At 44.6% G+C, this 19,698-nt stretch overlaps 2 protein-coding genes and 1 pseudogene across 3 annotated transcripts; 1 reads left to right on the plus strand and 2 right to left on the minus strand.

Moving 5' to 3' along the window:
• Positions 1–687: 687 nt before the first annotated feature.
• Positions 688–2,389, minus strand: LOC119331970 (annotated as a pseudogene).
• An 8-nt stretch (positions 2,390–2,397) lies between these two features.
• On the minus strand, positions 2,398–2,838 carry LOC119331971. Its single transcript, XM_037605149.1, has one exon. It carries the CDS (start codon positions 2,763–2,765, stop codon positions 2,418–2,420), a length of 348 nt encoding a protein of 115 aa, XP_037461046.1. The 5' UTR covers positions 2,766–2,838; the 3' UTR covers positions 2,398–2,417.
• A 6,034-nt stretch (positions 2,839–8,872) lies between these two features.
• LOC119330906 (serine carboxypeptidase-like 2) lies at positions 8,873–13,873 on the plus strand. 2 transcript variants are annotated; one of them, XM_037604041.1, is made up of 14 exons: positions 8,873–9,070; positions 9,164–9,309; positions 9,740–9,816; positions 10,401–10,523; positions 10,612–10,714; positions 11,114–11,151; positions 11,274–11,378; positions 11,459–11,539; positions 11,658–11,813; positions 11,935–12,006; positions 12,142–12,260; positions 12,394–12,507; positions 12,804–12,849; positions 13,533–13,873. In XM_037604041.1, the coding sequence occupies exons 1-14, from the start codon at positions 8,925–8,927 to the stop codon at positions 13,614–13,616; spliced, it is 1,410 nt and encodes a 469-aa protein (XP_037459938.1). In that variant the 5' UTR covers positions 8,873–8,924; the 3' UTR covers positions 13,617–13,873. The 2 variants fall into 2 exon arrangements, with proteins under 2 accessions (XP_037459938.1, XP_037459939.1); XM_037604042.1 differs by lacking the exon at positions 9,740–9,816 and having other exon boundaries at positions 8,909–9,070.
• The last annotated feature ends 5,825 nt before the right edge of the window (positions 13,874–19,698 follow it).

Genomic DNA, 19,698 nt, shown 5'->3' on the forward strand with positions numbered 1-19,698 from the left:
AAATATGGAATTGCGCCCTCATTTGTATCCATGTTATATCAACAAGAGATGTTATGTGGTATGAGAGGGCTATGTCTGACCATATTATTTTAGAAAAAAAATGGCACATCATACACTATTCTCATAGATAAATAGCTCAAGCGCACCATCATGATCGAGGTTCTACAACACAAATTGATACAGATTGTGCTATCAACACCAAGTAGAGAAAATATAGAGCAATTTCTCACAGGCACAAGCACTAGTTATTCTACAACCTGAAGTTTACAAGCAAAAGGAATTTAAAACGTGTCTGACCAGATCATTTCAGAAAAAAAAAACACTATTCTCACAGATAAACATCTTAACTGCACCACCATGAACGATGTTCTACAATACAATCAATACTGATTGTGCTATCAACACCAAGTAGAGAAAATAGAGAGCAATTTCTCACAGGCGCAAGCACTAGTTATTCTACAAACTGAAGTTTACAAGCAAAAGGAATTTAAAACGTGTCTGACCAGATCATTTCAGAAAAAAAAACACTATTCTCACAGATAAACATCTTAACTGCACAACCATGAACGAGGTTCTACAATACAATCAATACTGGTTGTGCTATCAACACCAAGTAGAGAAAATATAGAGCAATTTCTCACAGGCGCAAGCACTAGTTATTCTATAACTGGACTTTACGAGCAAAAGGAATTTTAATTGTATCAACGTTACTACAGTTTGTTGTGTTCAATACATGATACCTGGAATAACCATTTCTGAATGTGCCACCATGATTGACTTTGGAAATTGCATTTGACAAGAGCACCCCAGCAATCATTGCCGCCAGCAACAAGCAATTTTTCTGATCCCACCACATCTCTTGTCAAGACATATTGTGCATCTTCTCTGCCCTGTGGGCATGTCATCGATCATGCCAGAAGCAGTAGTTGTGCAAAGTTGAGTCAACCAGATAATCCCAGTGAAGGTGGCCCTCCTGCTTAATTCATGAATTTGACTTTCTATGACTGATTTTGCCATTGGATGGCACGAAAACATGCAATTTTCATCCAAGTATTTCAGTCATCAGATCCCCTATCATCAGAGGCAGAGCCCCTGTCACGGCGAGGAAAGCTATTCTGCTGTGGCTGAGAAATCCAGTGCAGCCCATCGAGCAATTCCGAGTACATCCTCTGGTCCAACGCGCCTCGCTTCCTCTCTTTCAGCTCCTCCAGCAACTGGAACGCGTCCTCTGTCCGCGTAGCTCGGCACAGCTCCTCGAGCAGCGTCCTGTAAGTGATCATGTCCGGCTTCCTCTTGCTATCCAGCATATCCAAAAGCACCTCTCTCGATTCCTCGAACCTCCATTCCAGCGCCAGCGCGGCCACCGCGGACATGTACACGCCGCCGCTGGGCACGAACCCCTTGTCCCTCATCGTCTTGAGATACAGCAACCCGTTGTCGGTCCTGCCCTTCTGGAACATGGCCTTGACGATGTAGCCGTAGGTGAACTCGTTGGGGTCGCAGCCGTAGAGGGGCATTTCGCGGAACACCTTGAGGGCGTCGTCCACCTCGAGGCACCGCCCGTACGCCTTGATGATGAGGTTGAGCAGGTAGGTGTCCGGGACGACGCCCGTGGCCTTCATCTGGCGGGAGAGGGACCTGACGGCGTGGAGGTAGACCAGCGACGCCGGCGGGCGGCGGACGCGGCGGACCACGGTGCTGAGGAGCAGCGTGAAGGTCTCGACGTTGGGGCGGCAGCCGGCGTTGGCCGGGAGGGCGCGCATCTTGTTGAACATGTCGAAGGCGACGGGGAAGAGGCTGCGGCGGTCGCAGCAGAAGCGGAGGCAGGCGTTGAAGAGCTGGAGGTCGGGGGGACAGGCCCCCGCGAGCACGTCGTGGATGAGGTTCTCCGCAGCGACGGGGCGCTTGCCGGAGGAGGCGGCGTTGAGGGCGGCGATGTAGGAGGCCGGCGCGTGGCGGAAGCCCGGGCGGAGCCCCGCCCAGCGGAAGAGCGAGCGCGAGGTCCGGGTCCTGCTCGGAGTTGATGGCGTCGGCCAGGTCGCACGCGGTGAAGCCCGGGCGGAGCCGCGTGACCCACGCCGCGAACTGGTCGTCCGGCGGGGAGCGGACGGGGGACCGCGGCTCCCAGGCGGGCGCGGAGCCCTCGGAGTCGCCGAAGAAGGCGGAGGAAGAGGTGGTGCGGAGGTGGTGAGGCTTTAGGAGCCGGAGGGCCCGAGGAAGGCGGCGGACGGCGGCGAGGAGCGCCATGGCGGGTGGTCGGCGGCGCGGCGGCGTCTCCCTAAAGCGCAGGAGGAGGAGAGATCGGAGCGACGGTGGAAAGGTCACGCGCGCGAGAAAGGCCTCGCCACGCGGGCCGGTGAAAACGGGCCGGCAAAAGAATTAGGCCCAGTGACCCATTTGACAGTACTCAGACTTACTCAGACCATGGAGATGCTGCCGTCCGTATCGTCGGCCTTCTCCCGGCGCCGTTGACGGCGGAGGCGGCGGGCGAGGGAGAAGAGGCCCGCGGCGAGGGCGACGCCGAGGAGGTCGGCCGCGGCGTCCCTGAGCGAGGCGCCGGAGGACCCGAAGAGGCGGGTCTCGTCGGCGGCCTCCTTGGCGGCGCCGACGGCGAGCGAGGCGGCGCAGCCGAGGGCCAGCGCGCGGCGGCGGAGGAAGGGGCGGGAGCTCCGTCCGGCGAGCGCGGCGGCGGCGAGGGCGATGAGGAGGCAGGCGAGGACGTGCTGCAGCTTGTCCGGCGCGAGCCACTCGTCGCCCCACTCCATCAGGGACCAGCCGCCGCTGCCTCTGTCGATGCAGTGGAATGTCTTCTCTCTCCGCCTTTGTTAGTGCTTATACTCTCTCCCGTCCTTTTTACTCTGCACATTGGTTTTGCCGAAAGTCAAACTTTGTTAAGTTTGACCAAATTTTTATTAAAAATTATTAGCATCTATAATATTTAATAAATATAATATGAAAATATATTCCAAGATGAATCTAATGATATTGGTGTTGTTATGTGAATGTCTATAATTTTTTATATAAACTTGGTCAAAGTTGGACGAGATTGACTTCAGACAAACCTAATATGCAGAGTAAAAAGGACCGGAGGGAGTACAAAGCAGAACTCCGGTGGAGTGCATTACACATAACCATACGTTTTACTACAAATAGTACTAGTAAACTCGTGGTGATGCTTTCTAGCTTGCAATCGGATTAGGCAAATCCGACCCCTAAACGTGTGTGGGATGCGTCCGCAGACGATGCCGGTTTGTCCGTCATTTGTTTGTTATTTTAATCACAATCCGTATTTGTGAACGCTTAAATTCATACTGGCAACGCAACGATCATTTCACCATACGTACTACTGTACATGTTACATGAACAAACAAGCTAAAAACAAGCAAACTATCCTAATCTATTCGTCGTCATCGGAGGTGTAGATGACCCTCCAGGACGGACGGACTGGCCTCGTGGTCATTGGCGGGGCGAAACTCCAACTCCTCTTCCTCGTCGTCGAGGTTCGTGAAGAGCCACTCCCGCCTCATGTCGGCGAGGTGGATACGGCGACGGTTCGCAACCACCTCTAATGGATTGGATCTAGTCAAGGATGGCCGCTCGCTTCGCCTCAAACTGCGTTGCCGCCTCGGTGGCTTGGGCGTGTTGGAACTTCATCTCCGCCTCCTCCATGTCCTCTGGGGCCTCCTCCGGTACCTCCTCTTGCTCCGCCACAATTTGAGCAGCGCGGTGTGCCTCCTCTGCAACACGCATCTCTGTGATGATTTTCGCCCGGAGCTTGGACATGAGCATCTTGTAGTAGGTTATTTTCTGCAATACAATGTCATAATCAAGGAATGATGACAACATTCCAAAAAGTTGGGAGGGGTAAAAATTCCTCTCCGGAGATGGACGATGGTGATGGAGAGGAAAGAGAAACGTGTCTATAAGTCTCACTCTGACGTCTAGCACGGGTCAACCCAGTGGGAGGAATAGAGGAAAGGAGAAACTCAAGGGAGAAGGAGAGATATAGGCGATGAAACAATATCAATGAGTTGATGATGACAAGAAACGAGTACACCGAGAAGAGAAAGCAAGAAAAGTTAGAGATGAAGGAGAACTAAGAAAAGAGAGTGAGATAGGATGATATGCTAGAGAGTAGACAATGTCAGAAAGAGATAGAGGCATGTATGCTTGAAATTCAGGAGCGTCGAATGACAACTAAACAAATAGTAGACGAGAATTGGTTTATCATGTTGGATCAGAACATGAACAAAATGTGATTTGTAAATGTCGCCGGTTAAATGCTTCTGTTCACATGGCTTGTTATAAACTACATGCATACTTGCTTGATATGCTAGACATTTAAATTTGAAGAGAATCAAAAGTGTTTAAATGAGAAATAAAAATAGAGCACATCTAGATCTGTCCTAGTTATTGCACATCCATCTAAGTGACTCAATCAAGCATTTATATCAACAATAATGATGTCTCAACATAACAATTGTCACCGCAGTAATTTTATTATAGTCGACAGAAAATATCAAGTCTCATATAACAACGGTTCGTAGCCAATAATCTTGATTTCACACATATAAAATACTCAACACAAATATAAATTTAACAAATGTCTTTCATATAAATGGAAGAGGTAAAACATTTCCATCGTCTTCACTTGAGTCTTCAAGCCCAGTTGCTGCATAGAATAAATTAAAAATTGCGAGAATCAATGTACGGTAAATGAATAAACGAAACTAACATAAACAAAGCAAAAAGATGTACAGTTACATATAAATAGATGAAGTAAAACAGATGCACCGTGCTCACTTCTGTCTTCAAGCCCAGTTGCTGCATAGAATAAATTACAAAATATGAGAATCAATGTATAGTAAATGAAACAACAAAACTAACATAAACAAACAATAGACATACTCTTCATTTTTACTGCATGTGCTCTTGTTATGACCTGGGAGGCTGCATAAGCTACATTTCCGTCCAGATTTCTCGTCAAATGCTTTAGGTCTCTCATTTTTTGTCACATCTGGGCCACCCTTACCGCGACCTCTACTGTTCTGCTTAGGTGCGCCCTTGGTGGAAACCTTTACTGGATCACGAACCAGAATATGATCTCGGTTAGGCTCAAATGGATTATCGTTCATGAAGCTTCGCTGACTATCATCTTCATTCCCCTAAACGTCCTTATTCGCTATAATATCATCCAGAGCTGCCATCAACTTGTCGAATAAGAATGGATTACTGCATGCGAGATGAGATGCTTCTGCAGATTTGATAGTCAACTCACTATATCTAGCTCTGTCCTCAGTACTCGACCAACCCCACACAAACAGATCGCTAGTGCGCTTCACGGGCAGTCCAGCTCTTGCTTTTTTTGAGAACCTTCGCAGGACACAACACCTGGGTATCACAGGTAAGTTCAGTGCATTCAAAACATGAAGAATATGCTTGCAAGAAAGCCCTTTGCGAGCCGTACTTCGGCAACTGCACTTTATAGTTTCTGCCGAGTTACCTGGCGTATAATCCACATTAAATCTGTGATCCCTGTTATTCTTCCACGCAACCACAAATCTCTGACTATCGGTCCCTGTCAGTCTATCAATTACCTCAAGCTCATGTACCTTCTTCATATCTTGTTGCAACATATAAAAGTTTGCCTGCGTGAATGCTTTGGCAGCATACGACTCAATGGTCTCACACTCAGTCATTGTTACTGGGACAGTCTGTGAGGCCGTGTAGTCATCATAAGCTTCATTCTCACGGAGGCGAACGATACAATTCTCATAGTGTACAATCATGTTAACGATCGTCATACCATAGTCAAGATGGAGGTGCAGGCTAGAGTTCAAACTCTCACTCCTCTGATTACTACGCATACCAAGAAAAAACCCACCAGATAAATATGATGCAGCCCAAAGCGTCCTCTTCCTATACATCCTATGGAGCCATGTTTTCGTTCTCTCCGTCTGCCATTTGCGCACATACAAGGTCCATCTCTCCTTAAAAACTTTATGTGTAGTGGCATAGTACAATAATGCCCTGAACTCCTTCAATGACTTGTGGTTGAGGTGTTTCTGCATATTCTTTTCAATATGCCATGAACATAGACGATGCCACACGTCAGAAAGCAGCTTCCTGATAGCCCTTATCATCGCCGCATCTCCATCTGTAATTACATATTTGGGCCTCTTCTGACATTGAGCTTTCAAGAACGTGTTAAGCAACCAAACATATGTAGCATCGGTCTCGTCTGAAACAATGGCGCATGCGAATACCATAGTGCAACGATGGTTGTTCAAACCCACAAAAGGGATGAACGGCATTCCATACATGTGTTGTCGAAGACGACATCATCACCGTAGTCAAGATAATCCCGGCGTGACTGCGAATCACACCAGAACAGGTTTTGGAGCCTGCCTTCAGCGTCAACTGTGTGCTTAAAGAAGAAATCTGGATCTCTATCCTTTCTGGTCAACATGATTCCTCTGGCAATATCAGCATCACCCTGTGCAAGCAATTTCATCTTCTCCCAGTAGCACATGTCGTACAGCTTTGTCCTCTGAAACGGTGACTTTGCATACGAGCCATACCAGCTAACGATGTTGTCAAAAATAAGATGTTTTCTTATCCCAACTCCTGCATAGCTAAGATCTCTGCTCTCTCAAATGCTTTGATCTGATTATGATTCGGAGGAAAGGGACTTCGTCCGGTCGTGCAAGAATGTGGCTGTGATCATCGAAGAAACCTCTGACATACCAAAGATTAAGCTTTTTATCAAGCTTAATTGTCAAATGGGCTTCGCAGAAGAATCGACTCTCCGGTCTAAGCCTGCGGGTCCGGCCTTCCATGGTACAGAACTTGGCCTGTCGTTTTCCTGTGGCGGAACAGGATACCTCCTCAAGCGCACAGTCCTTGCGCGATCCTTTGAATGGTTTATCGAGTCCTTCCTGATGCTGAACCCACGTTCTCTCGCGTGCTTGTTGTAGAACGTGCACACCTCATCTAATGACCTAAATGTTTTGCCATCACTTCCCAATGCCTATCAAGTGACTCTTGCTGATATTCATCATAGCCCATGTCAAGGTCAAACTGACCATCATCACTGTGCTCATCGTTTCCACTAGGACCACCAACACCTCCCTGCAAAATATGACATATAACCTTGCATGTCAATCTGTTCTTGTATTGTTACTTACCATAAATAATGTAAAAACTTACTTGGCTAGCACTCCTACTACGAGATGCATGGACCTCGCTCTTGGCATTGTCATCATCTATATTATTACGCTTATTGTCACCATTAGCATTTATCTGTGCACATTTAAAATAAAATAAGTGGTAATACGTTTTTAATGTCAATCATTGCCCTACAATTTTTTCAACGTACCTGGCTGCACTATCTGCATAAAATTGTTCATCTATATCATATTCCTCATCGTCATCATTGCCATGTAGCTGTACAAATTTAGAAGACATGTAATGTCAAAGAACTAGTTTGTATTCAATATGTTTTGGTCAACATTCAAGGCACTTACATTACCACTGTACGATTCATCCTGACTCATATAGTTGTCACCGGGAGGTTGGTTCGCATTCAATGACGAGGATCCATTATCGCTACCGAAATCATCACTGGCGTATCCGGTTTCTTGCTCCATCTATACACATACAAATAAGGTGTGAGATCAATGCCAACATTCCATAACATCATCGCGAATACAGTAAATTCATCAACAATGAAATGACTATGTGTCATGCATACAAATTTGAATGTATAAAATCATTAAGAGGTCACTACTCTCTTATTTAGCCAAGTAGGGAATCATTTTGCATAAAAAATGCAATGGACAAATCAAAAAGAAAAAAAGAGCCAGAGAACCTACTCTCCGCCGTTGAGGGGTCCTCGCCTGGGGTCGACGCCGATGCGCTGCTGCCACCCACGTCCTGGAGGGCGCGTACCAGGACAGAACGTTGACGTGGGAGCGCTGGGCGTTTCACCGGCGACACGGCGCGTGGGTGACTACGGACGCCGCCCGTGCTCGCGACTAGACGGGCACATCGGGGTCGACGTCGTGACGGCGGTGGACCACGGCGGCGTTGATGCCGCTAGGGTTTCCTAGGTGGGGATGGGGTGTCGGTTTCATGCAACACCGGCGACATGGCACGTGGGTGACTACGGACGCCGCCCGACGTCGTGACGGCGGTGGACCACGGCGGCGTTGATGCCGCTAGGGTTTCGTAGGCGGGGATAGGGTGTTTTTTTTTCTTTTCCTGATCGAACTACCGAATGCCACGGTATGCGTACGACGCGGGTGTACGGGGCGGGACGTACACGGGCGGCCGGCCCTACGACGGACGGCGGGTACACAAATATGAAATTTAGTATGGACAATACTACCCCTTCTACGTTTATTTTTCGAGGGGGGGAGGGGGGGAGGAGGGTTGTACCGAATTACTTCTCAAAAAGGAAAAGAAAAAAAAATATCCACACGAATCTTCACATATGACATAAGATTTAGATGTGCAATACTTACGGCACATTTAGATATGTTTTAACAAAACTTGAAATAATAATATGAAAACTCTGTTTTTGGACGTCGCCTGACTAAAGCTCTGCTGGAGGCCAGGAGCAGGAGCGATCCAACAGCGTGCCGGGCAACCGACGCGCCGACGAAAACCAGCCGGCCGATTCCAATGCTCCTCCAAATCCAAAGAAGAGAAACACGCGAACGAGAAGTCTGGTGACCGGTGAGGCTGAGCCATCTTGGACCCTGTACGTGCACAAGGCTGCGGTACGGCGGGCCTGCCGAAACGGTCGGGCTTTGATGGCCTGATGCATGTAACCGGATCCTGTCCCGCGAGCAGCAGAGTTTGCAAAGAGCAGAGTAGAATGCAGACTGTAGAGGCAGACGGAGAAGTAGAGGGAAAGTAGAATGCAGCTGGAGCTTCTCATGGTGCCGCATCTCCTTCTCGGCCTGCTCCTTCTGCCGCTCTCGCCCTCGGCGTCGGCGTCGGCGTCGGCGGCGGTCACCCACCTGCCAGGATTCCATGGCCCTCTGCCCTTCTACCTCGAGACCGGGTAAGAGCCTCACAGCCAAAGCTTCGTTGCCGCCTGGTACTGTTGGGACTAATGGGGGATCCGCCATGCATGTACGCGCGCACTGCGTTGCAGGTACGTGGACGTGGAGGAGAAGACCGGGACGAAGCTCTTCTACTACTTCGTGGAGTCAGAGAGGAGCCCCGGCACGGTCCCCGTGCTGCTGTGGCTCACCGGCGGGCCCCGCTGCTCGGGCTTCAGCGGCTTCGCCTTCGAAGTTGGTTAGTCGCTCGAAGTCAATCCTGGCCGGTCGATGGCATTTTAATTCAAAGTCGGGCTTTTCTTGAGCCTTTGTTCTAAAAAAAAGGTCTTGAAAGTTTGCAGCGACATTCTTTACAAGTTTCGCCATGGCCGGTGCTCGCAGTTGGCCGTCATTTTGAGATGAAGCTGGTGATCCAATTCTCCTAGACTAGATGCTAACTTTGCAGTTACCGTGATTTCATCAAGAAAACGCTACTATTCCCTCCGTTTCGAATTACTTGTCACAAGTTTGGATATATCTAGATGTATTTTAGTTCTAGATACATCCATTTCTACGACGAGTAATTTGGAACAGAGGGAGTAGATGCCTACTCTGATACACCAGTAGATCGATGTCAAGTGATTTAGATGAGATGTTATTTTTTTACCATCCGCCATGTTTTTTTACAGGCCCTATAAATTTTGTGCTGGCACCTTATGATGGTCATTTGCCGCAGTTGGTCTATAATCCGCATTCATGGTCGAAGGTGAGATTTTCAGTGACAAGTCATAGCACCAGAGATGTACTATGTTCCTAGACCGTCCTTCCGATGGTCTGATCCTTTTGACCTCTCTTGAATAGATGTACATGTAGGGGAAAATATCCGGTGCTACCAAGCTTTAGGTGCTACCATGATACAAGCTTCTCGGCCGTCGGATTCTCGGATTTGGTGGCTCTCAATAACTCTACAATATTTGCAAAAAAAAACCACAAGGAGTCCAAAATTCGCGCATAGGTCTAGCAGATCCAACAACTCACGGATGTCGTTAAATATAAGAATCCAACGGCCCAGATACCCATATCATGGTAGCATTTAAGCCTTCGTAGCACCAGAAACTCTTACTTCTCCTGCATGTTCTCCATAAAAAAAGTAACACTGGAGATGTCTCTTTTCTCCTAGTATTTTCATTACAGAAATTGGCAAAACACACCAATGTTTACGAGAGCGGGCTTAACTTGAACCTGCAAAAGCCAAAACAAATCTCTTATAAACCACATGGGAACTACTTATCGCTATTGATTGCAACGAACACAAAAGTTTAATTATTCCGTCTTTGTTAACAATGTCAGATGGCAAGTATCATCTTCTTGGATTCTCCTGTCGGTTCTGGTTTCTCATATGCTCGTGATCCAAAAGGCTATGATGTTGGGGACATGTCATCTTCCTTGCAAGTTGTGACATTTCTGAACAAGGTGAAAAGAGGCACAACTTATCTCCTAGTTAAGTTTGAATTGGCAGAATTTCATGTAGTTTCTGACCATCTTGTGCATACTAACCTAGTGGTTCGACGAGCACCCACGCTATCGTTCAAATGCATTTTACATTGGAGGAAGTTCATATGCTGGGAAGATCATTCCGCTTATCGCGCAATATATCTCAGAAGGTAACTAGCATTACCTCTGTCCCAAATTAATGTATCCCTATCTAGAAAAATCTAAGACAAGTAATTCAGGATGGAGGGAGTATATAATACCTGCACATCCTAGAAATAAATAAGGATAGGAGAAGCAATCTGTGATAACCTCTTCGATATTTATTTTGGACCTTTGCAAAAATAAACCAAAGGTGTATAAAGCCATCCTTGCAGGTTGTTAAGAGGAATCAAAAGTTAAATGTTGCAGTTTTCCTATTTTCTCTACTCAGTCACATAGATCACTATGGTCTTCGCATTTTAGCCTGGTCACATGCCAGTTCATGTTTCAAGTTGCTTATGACTGAAATAACCACATATCTTACTAACCAACTCATAATGATATCTTCATTTTGTTTCACTTTACTGCAGGAATTGAGCAAAGGAAGCAACCTGTGATTAATCTCAAGGCAAGTAATTTCCTAGCCTTCAAACTAAAGTTTTTTTAATAAATTAATGGGGACGAGAGAAGGTGCGCAAGCAACATGAAAAAATCATAACGGTTCCCTATTTTTCATTCAATTGTTTATAGGGCTATTTAGTTGGCAACCCTATTACAGGCTCCAGGTATACTGATTCCAATTCCAGAATACCATATGCTCATGGCTTTGGAATCATACCGGGACAACTATATGAGGTATCAAATTCCGCGTTCGTACCCTTTTGCAAAGTGCAGTTCTACAATCATTGATCATGTATCGGTTTTGTTTTTAAAAGGCTGCAATTGAGAACTGTAAAGGAGACTATATAAACCCGCTGAATAACATATGTGCTGGGATTCTAAATACTATTGAAAAGGTATGATTCACATACTGACATATTGCTTTTTTTCTCTGAAATAACTAATACTTGCTGCCATACATTAGATATTTATCTATATTTAATTATTCAAGCACACTGGTCCCTTGTGTTGCAGCTCCTTTCGGAAGTCGACCACGATCATATCTTGGATGACAAATGTGTACGCACTGCACCAAACCCTGTGAATGCTGCTGCTGAAAGAAATAGGTTTCTGTCAGAAGAACACATTCAACAAAATGTTCCATCTCCTCATCCTACTATTAATTGTTTTGTAAGTTATTACTAATACTTATACATGAAGTGTAAATTCCTATAGAAGATTTTACTGAATATGATACTGTAGTACTTCATCTCTCTGTTTCCATAATCTGACATCTCTTTCCAACATGCAGTCGTACCGTTACTACCTAGCTAACATTTGGGCGAATGAAAACGTGACTAGAGATGCTCTTCGGATAAAGCAGGTAACCAGATGAATCCTTTTACAATCATACTCTTATACCAACCTCTTCCGCAAAATATACACTCTGAAATTAAAATTGTACCATGGATTGGTCTGAACGAGGTTCTGAATTTAATGGCACAAGTATGGCATATAGGGAACAATTGGCGAGTGGGTAAGATGCATCACAGGATTGCCCTATACGGGAGACCTCCCAAGCAGCATACCGTACCACCTTAATCTCAGCACCAGGGGTTACCGTGTGCTTGTGTTCAGGTGAAAATATCAAAGGACAAATTCTGATTTGCAGATACAAGTGGCCCTTTCTATTTTGCTAGAAGATTTTTTTAATATACATACTGGTTGAATCTTCTTCCACGTCTTAAAATGGTGACCTCTATGGGTGCAGCGGAGACCATGACCCTGGGGTACCATTTTTGGGAACATATGAGTGGATCAGATCCTTGAACTTCTCCATTGTTGATGACTGGAGAGCATGGCATGTGGATGGTCAGAGTGGAGGGTTAAGTCATCATATTCTTATCCTTCAAACTTAGTCATCTACTCTCTTTTCTTATTTTCTAAGACCAAGTATAAACTTTTTATTATGTCTCACAATGAGATGTACAGGGTTTTAGAATGACTTTTGTGCCCATAGGACTTCACAAAAATAGTAGTTATGTTGCATATAAATTTAGTCAAAGAAATTGTGACATGAGCTCCGTGAAAAAAGTTTTCAAATGTATATCATGGTTCCAAAATTCAATCTTATATATGTAGTGTTATCTAATCAAGAGAACCTGTTATTTTCCTATGCAGATTCACGGTTGCATATGCCAACAATATTACATTCGCCACGGTAAAGGTATATTATCTTCTTTGCTGTACATTCTTCTTTCTGTCCATAATACAAACCTTAGCCTACATGGAGGACGGAGGGGGGGGACGAAAATATTACTTTGAGACCTAAAAAATGTCTAAATAATTTTGTGCATCTACATATGGGTGTATAGAATGTGCGTACATTTTTGGTGTGGTGCACAAAAAAATGCACAAATATGTGGATCGGAAAGGGTTTTCTCTTTAGGGCTTATGCGGTTAGGCAGGGTTTGAAGAGGTTTGAAAGGGACTGAAGGGATTAAATCCCTTGCAAGTCAAAATCCCCCTCAAATCTCCCCAATCCCCTTCAATCCCTGTGGCAAGGGGATTAACCGAACATGGCTTTACCTATTTTGAGCCACCTTTTTTATGTAGCTTAAAATTCTTTTTTTTTGCGGGATTATGTAGCTTAAAATTCAACGTATTATCTAATAAAAAGTTGTAGTCACATAGAAAATATGAATATATACACATGTAACAAATACTCCATCCGTCTCAAAAGTGTCGCTGATTTAGTATAAATTTGTGGGATGAAGGGAGTAGTTTTTGAAAAACTTTCAAATGTGTTTTTTGAATTTTGACATACCAAGCTCTCAAACTGTGGCGCTCTCTCACTTTACATGTATACTGGGATTGTATAGTGATTTCTTTATTATGGTGCGGTCGCAGGGTGGTGGCCATACAGCAATACGACACCAGCCTAAACAATGTTTTGCCATGGCTCAGCGTTGGCTGGACAACGAGCCTCTCTGATTACAGTATTTGTGTTGGCTCCTCCAACGTTTCCTGCGTACGTGTTTCACGTCATACAGCTACAGCCAGCCGGATCATTCCGTGGCCTCCTGCTTGCGCCCACAAAGCTTGGCTGCCTTTACGATGCAGCTATGTTAGAAGCATAATAATAAAAATGATTCATGCATGCTCTATAATCGATTGATGGGTGCCTTTCGCATCCTTGAGTGTTGAGTTGGCGATATAAATTAAAATTATTTCAATTGTTCTTCTCCCTATACCTGTGATGTGATTTGCCAAGAACAAGAGTGGATGGCAGTATGCGGCCTGCCTAGAGCCGACGCAGCTGCATACGACTTCTGGGTGCCCTGCTCCTTTTTCTGCATAGTAATACGTGTCTCAGTATATCATAAGGATCATAACCCTACTCGGTCGTCTGCAACATACGCCACGTGAGATCTTTATCTAGGTGGAAGAAAGAGACTAATTAGAATTAGGCAGTCTGTCTGTAAAATTAAAAACCACCAGATCCCTTAAAAATTGGCACTTAACGACGGCCTCTTCTCCCGTTGTACGGGGGATAATCCATTTTTTGTTTTGTTTTAAACCCCCCTTCGTCTGGGTCGGCCCATATTGTTCTTTTTTGTACATCAATAAGACTTTATTTCTCAAATGATAGACATGTCATTTACAAAAAGTTGAGAAATAAAATCAGGGATAAAACTTACCCAAAAATCAGAAGATCCAATACTATAGGAGAGGCTAACTGAGCGATCAGCTACCAAGTTTGTTTCACGAAAGCAATGAGAGAACAAGACCTTTGCAATATCACAAACCAACTGATTGCATTATGCGATCGTTGCAACCTCCTCGCCGTAATAATCTTCTTGTTTTTGCATAGTCTCCACCACAAAACTAAGAGTTGGATGGTGCCCATTCCTTGCAATAATCTTGACTTGGATCATATCACTCAAATTCTGCCGGCAACTAGGGCTTCTTTCCCCTTGATGTACTTGGGGCTCCCTCTCTCTGTTTGGAAACTAAGGTTGGTGGATTTTCAATTTCTCGTGGACAAGGTTGCATCCAAGTTGACAACGTATGAGGGCCAAAACATCATCACCATTGGACGCACGGCCCTTGTCAAGTCTGTTCTCACTTCCCAAGTGATCTATTTCATCACACCGTTGATCATCCCACCAAGTATCCTCTTCAAAGTCAACCAGCTCGAGAGAGCTTTCCTATGGCCCGGCTCGGACAAGACGACGGGGGCGAAATGCAAGGTGAATTGGGAAACTGTCTGTAGGCCACTTGAGTATGGGGGGCTTGGGGTACTCAACATGGAAAAGTTCGCGCGTGCTCTGCGGCTGCGGTGGTCTTGGTATGGATGGAAGGAGCCCACCAAGTTGTGGGTGGGGATGGGCAACCCGTGCAATGAGGAGGACCTCAACTTTTTCTATGCTTCTACCACTATCACCGTGGGCAATGGTGCGAAGACACCTTTTTGGGAATCACCTTGGCTTCTTAGGCGCAAGCCAAAAAACATTGCGCCACTAATATTCGAAGTCTCCTCGCTAAAGAAGTGGAAAGTGCGCGAGGCCATCAAGCACAACACGTGGATGCTCAAGATTAAGCCTCCAACCGTTATTTCCGTTGAGTTCATCACACAATTTTTCACCCTTTGGATGCTCTTGGATGAGGTGCATATTGATGCGCTCGCCGAGGACGACATTTTGTGGAAACACACGACTAGTGGGCACTACTCGGCGGCCTCGGCGTATAAGGCGCAATTCATAGGGATGGTGTTCTCACCCATGGACCAAATGGTTTGGAAGGTTTGGGGTCCCCCCAAAGTCAAGTTTTTTGCTTGGTTGGCACTTCAAGATAGAATTTGGACCGCAGACAGATTAGCCAAGAGAGGGTGGCCAAATTGTGGTTTGTGTCCACTTTGCAAGAGGGTGCAAGAAAGCGGGTCACACCTATTCTTCAAGTGCCGCTACACTCTAAGGCTGTGGGCCTTGGTCACTGAAAAATTTCACATCTTCGAGTTGGACACCTCTTCGTGGCGCTTGTTGGACTCCGTCGACGCTTGGTGGACAAGCACTTGTGACGCCGGCACGCCAAACCGCCAAGCCAAAGCCTCCCTCACCATGCTTGTGACGTGGATAATTTGGAATGAGCGAAATGCAAGAGTGTTTAGGTTTAAAAGTGCTCCACCGACTATCTTGCTTAACACCATCTCGACCGAAGCCAACCTTTGGGTCACCGCCGGTGCAAAAAATTTTTAGGGTCTTTCATATTGCGAGAGTAATAATTCATGTGGTGTCGTGGGTGAATTGTAACAAACTCTATTCTCTCTTATTTAATGGCAAATCTTTTGTCTCCATTTAAAAAAAATCGGACTCAATATGAGTAACATTGCATCCGATCCTTGCTGCCCAATAAAGACCATGCTTGATGGCCAAGATCTCCGCTGAATCAACACTACTCATGTATGGTAATACCCATTTTGCAGCTGCAATAAAATGACTATGATCATCACGTGCAACAATCCCCTATTAATTTGTAGCTCCCCTACTAGGCCTTCTTTTTTTCCAGATCTGATTATTTCACGTTCAGATACTTTAGGAGATGCAGCTCTAACATAGTTTGTAGCTAACACCCTAATAGCAAGAGTTGTTCTACCCGGGGTTTGTATCAATTCTTCGTTTACAATTTTGCGTCGTTGCCATCACACATACCATGATGTAACAATTACCAACTCCAGTATAGGAACTTCACCCGTTCCTGGTGGTAACTTTGACAAAATTTCCAAGGTGATAGAGCCCGATCTATCTTGGGCAACGGCTTGTCTAATAGTATCTGATGTCCTATTAAGGTCCTGCAAGTGCACATGATTTAGTTGTAGCCTTTTCAAAGTAAAAGTATCGATCCCATATGAATCACAAGAATCAATCTTTTGGCTCTTAAATGGTTTAAATATTGTGCATGTAAGTTGGAGTGATCCAAAGTAGTAGTAATGTGATGGAAATGGTGTAGTGAGCATGAAAGTAAATTGCTGAAATTAAATTGAGTGACAAGGATTGTGAACAAGAGTTTCGAAACCAATAGGATTAAAGTGTTGCCAGGGAGTATCGATTCCCCACTAGCGTGCATCTATAGCGGTGCATAAACACAATGCTACGTTGGATTCCTAGGCCACTTTGCATATTTTTATTTGTGGGCAGAGCCAGTACAGATACATGCATACACACTACAGTCCTGTATCACATACGCCACCATCGTTCTTCCCCACTCAGGTTACCAAACAGTGATTAAGGGGAAAAAGGTCCCCGTGGATACAACCTATAATTGGTCTCTGTTTTACCCCCTGCTGCAACTGTCTAGGACGAAAGGAGATAGGGCATGTCACACACCTACTTCCGCAACCAACCAGTCGACTTCATCCAACATCAAGAAGATTATTACATAAACATGCAAAGAGGATATTAAATCCTGATAGTATCAAATGATCTATTACACACTAGGGTTCAACTATATCCCCGAGAACTGAGGGAACTACTCACACATGGAGATAACAAACATCATAAGGCCCATGATGGTAAACATGAACGGATTAAACACGTAACACACAAGTTGATTCACTAGGGTTCCCGAGGTTACAATGAGATGGGTGTGGATGATGATGATGATGACAATGGGGATGATGATGATGATGAGGGTGAAGATGACATTGTAGCCCCCCTTGTGCTTGGTGGTGAAGACGATAATCTCCTCCTTGCCAATTCCCCCTCCGGATCGCTCCAGAGGCTAGGGTTCCTTCTTCTGGACGAATTTATGTGTCTTTGCCCGTCTGATCTCCGATCCGATTTCATGGGGTGGAAATAGTCGATGAGGCGGTTCCCCAGGCGCCTCATACGATCGCCCATACGAGCGGGCACACTCGTATTGTTGGTCGTCTTTTGCTTTGGAGACGCCGCCGGCGCCTGTCCTCTGGTACCCTTGCTTTATTCTGTTATGGTAGATGATTATCGCATTAAATAACATGATTTTGCCATAATTTCTTGGGATTCCTTTCATATGCATTTATTTGCTTCAAAAGCGTTTCCTGAGGAATAACGACAGAAAGAGGTGCGCGAGTGCCATAAAATTTCACAAAGCCTGATACGTAGGCACTAAAAAACCACCAAATTTATCACGTAATTTGGACTCATCAACTCCTCCCCAAGCTTAAAGGTTGCTCGTCCGTGAGCAAATACCACAGCTTGTAAGAAGGAGATCATCTTTATTATGAGATGCGAATAATAGAAATGAATGAGTCCATCACGGAATTTCGGAATCTGCATCGTATGATTACTCCCACTTAGCACTACCATATCTTCACGTTAGTTAGACCAGCATGAAGACTTCTACACCTTACTATCTATCGTTTAAAAGATGTGAACTCTAAGCGATAATTCACCCATCTTTCAGGAGAATAAGTCACCCCTAGTTATTGTTTATGAAGATAATTTTCTCTCTCCCCCTTCTTTTTTTAAGAGCCAAGCCTATCCCATGTCACTGTAAATTTCCCCTTTTTCGGGTGTGACATGCAAAGATATGCTTGATTCTTTACATCAATGACGGGGGTTTTCATAGGTAATTCAAATTTGTTCCAACTATTCTTTTTACCATAAAAGCAACTTGTTATTTTATCATATACCTGTATCATTAGTTTTATAGCTTCACCAAGTAGTTATTTTAGAAAAACTGAACCAAGGGTGGTCCATCTCATCAAGTTGCCAACCTCTCCTTCCTGATAGATACTAAAAGATGTGGAAGACTTATAATCATCTTTATTTAGTGGAAATATTTAGCATACAGTAGAATTTGACATTCAAAGTAATTTCAAGAAATACACAACAATAGGACATTCGTCTAAACATCCATGATTCATCGGATATAAGATTCTTCCCTCTATCGACGGAAGAATGAACTGGCAAGGTCGTGCACGTGGTCAGCGGCGGTTGCAGGAAGAAGAAGCTGACTGGTGGGCCGGCGCGTCAGTGAGAGAGAGGGAGGGAGAGGGCGCACGACCATGCTAGGTTGCGGCTGGCTAGTTGGGTCATGGCCTGGCTCGCCTGGGCCTTTCTTTTTCTTTTTTTCCTATCATCTCTGTAAATTTTAAACTATTTAGAATTTGAATTTTATTCCAAAACTAAACTAGCTCTAAATTTTGAATGAAATATTCCTAATCTGGTGAACATTTCCTTTGCCCCTTTCCAACAAAAACATTCTTCCACCTTATATTTTTTTTCTTCTGTTTTCAGTTCACTTTTGAATTTTAGTTTGGTTTTAAAGCCAAATATGCTCTGAATCCATTTTGAAAGATTGACAAAAGATCAGACATTTTAGGACTTATGGTGACATATATTCCTGCTGAAATAAATGCAAAGCCTCTTTACATAATTTCCCTTTTGATTTTTGATTTGATTCCAACATCAATACATTTCATCCATTTTAGGGATTTATCCAAGGCTTAATTATTATCTGGGACTTATTAAGAATACTGTCACACCCAAATAAATAATTTAATTTGTCACCCTATTTTGGGATTCAAAATTATTCCCTAAATTCTTTAGGGTTCATTTTTTTCTCCAAACATCAAATTAGGGTTTCAAATGTTGGCTTAGGGCTTTTGACCCTTTGGTTGATCAAACAAAGCAAATAGTCAATCATCAACCAAATCTTAGGCAATGTTAGCTAACAAGAGATCAATCAAGGGTTTTGTTGGAAAAAAATAGTTCACTGTGAAATTTTAGACATATCGGATTTGAAAAAAAAATCCAGGGTGTGACACCTCCCCTAGGTTTAATTTGTAGTTTGTTCTATGTTTAGCTATGTATGAACTTGGGTTGTGTTGATGAACTTTGAAGCACAGACTGTTTTTTAGGGAATGACATCTTGGCTTACTTTATTAATCAAATAAGCACACTTACATCGTTCATGAGATATTCAGTCAGAAAAGAAGGGTGGTCATCTACCCAATTACAAGATAAATGATTTTCATAACTATGTTTTGATATCTCATGTGTGACACCATTGGCCTCCCGGAGACAGTGCGAGT

Source organism: Triticum dicoccoides, chromosome 7A (assembly GCF_002162155.2).
Source record: "Triticum dicoccoides isolate Atlit2015 ecotype Zavitan chromosome 7A, WEW_v2.0, whole genome shotgun sequence".
NCBI classification, from domain to species: domain Eukaryota; kingdom Viridiplantae; phylum Streptophyta; class Magnoliopsida; order Poales; family Poaceae; genus Triticum; species Triticum dicoccoides.

Excerpts from the sequence above, each read along its gene's own strand:
- LOC119330906 (XM_037604041.1), top strand. The coding sequence starts at position 8,925 with ATGCAGCTGGAGCTTCTCATGGTGCCGCATCTCCTTCTCGGCCTGCTC. Across the intron at positions 10,715-11,113 it reads CGCGCAATATATCTCAGAAG|GAATTGAGCAAAGGAAGCAA; the intron begins GTAACTAGCATT and ends ACTTTACTGCAG. Across the intron at positions 11,540-11,657 it reads TTCTAAATACTATTGAAAAG|CTCCTTTCGGAAGTCGACCA; the intron begins GTATGATTCACA and ends CTTGTGTTGCAG.
- LOC119331971 (XM_037605149.1), bottom strand. The coding sequence starts at position 2,765 with ATGGAGTGGGGCGACGAGTGGCTCGCGCCGGACAAGCTGCAGCACGTC.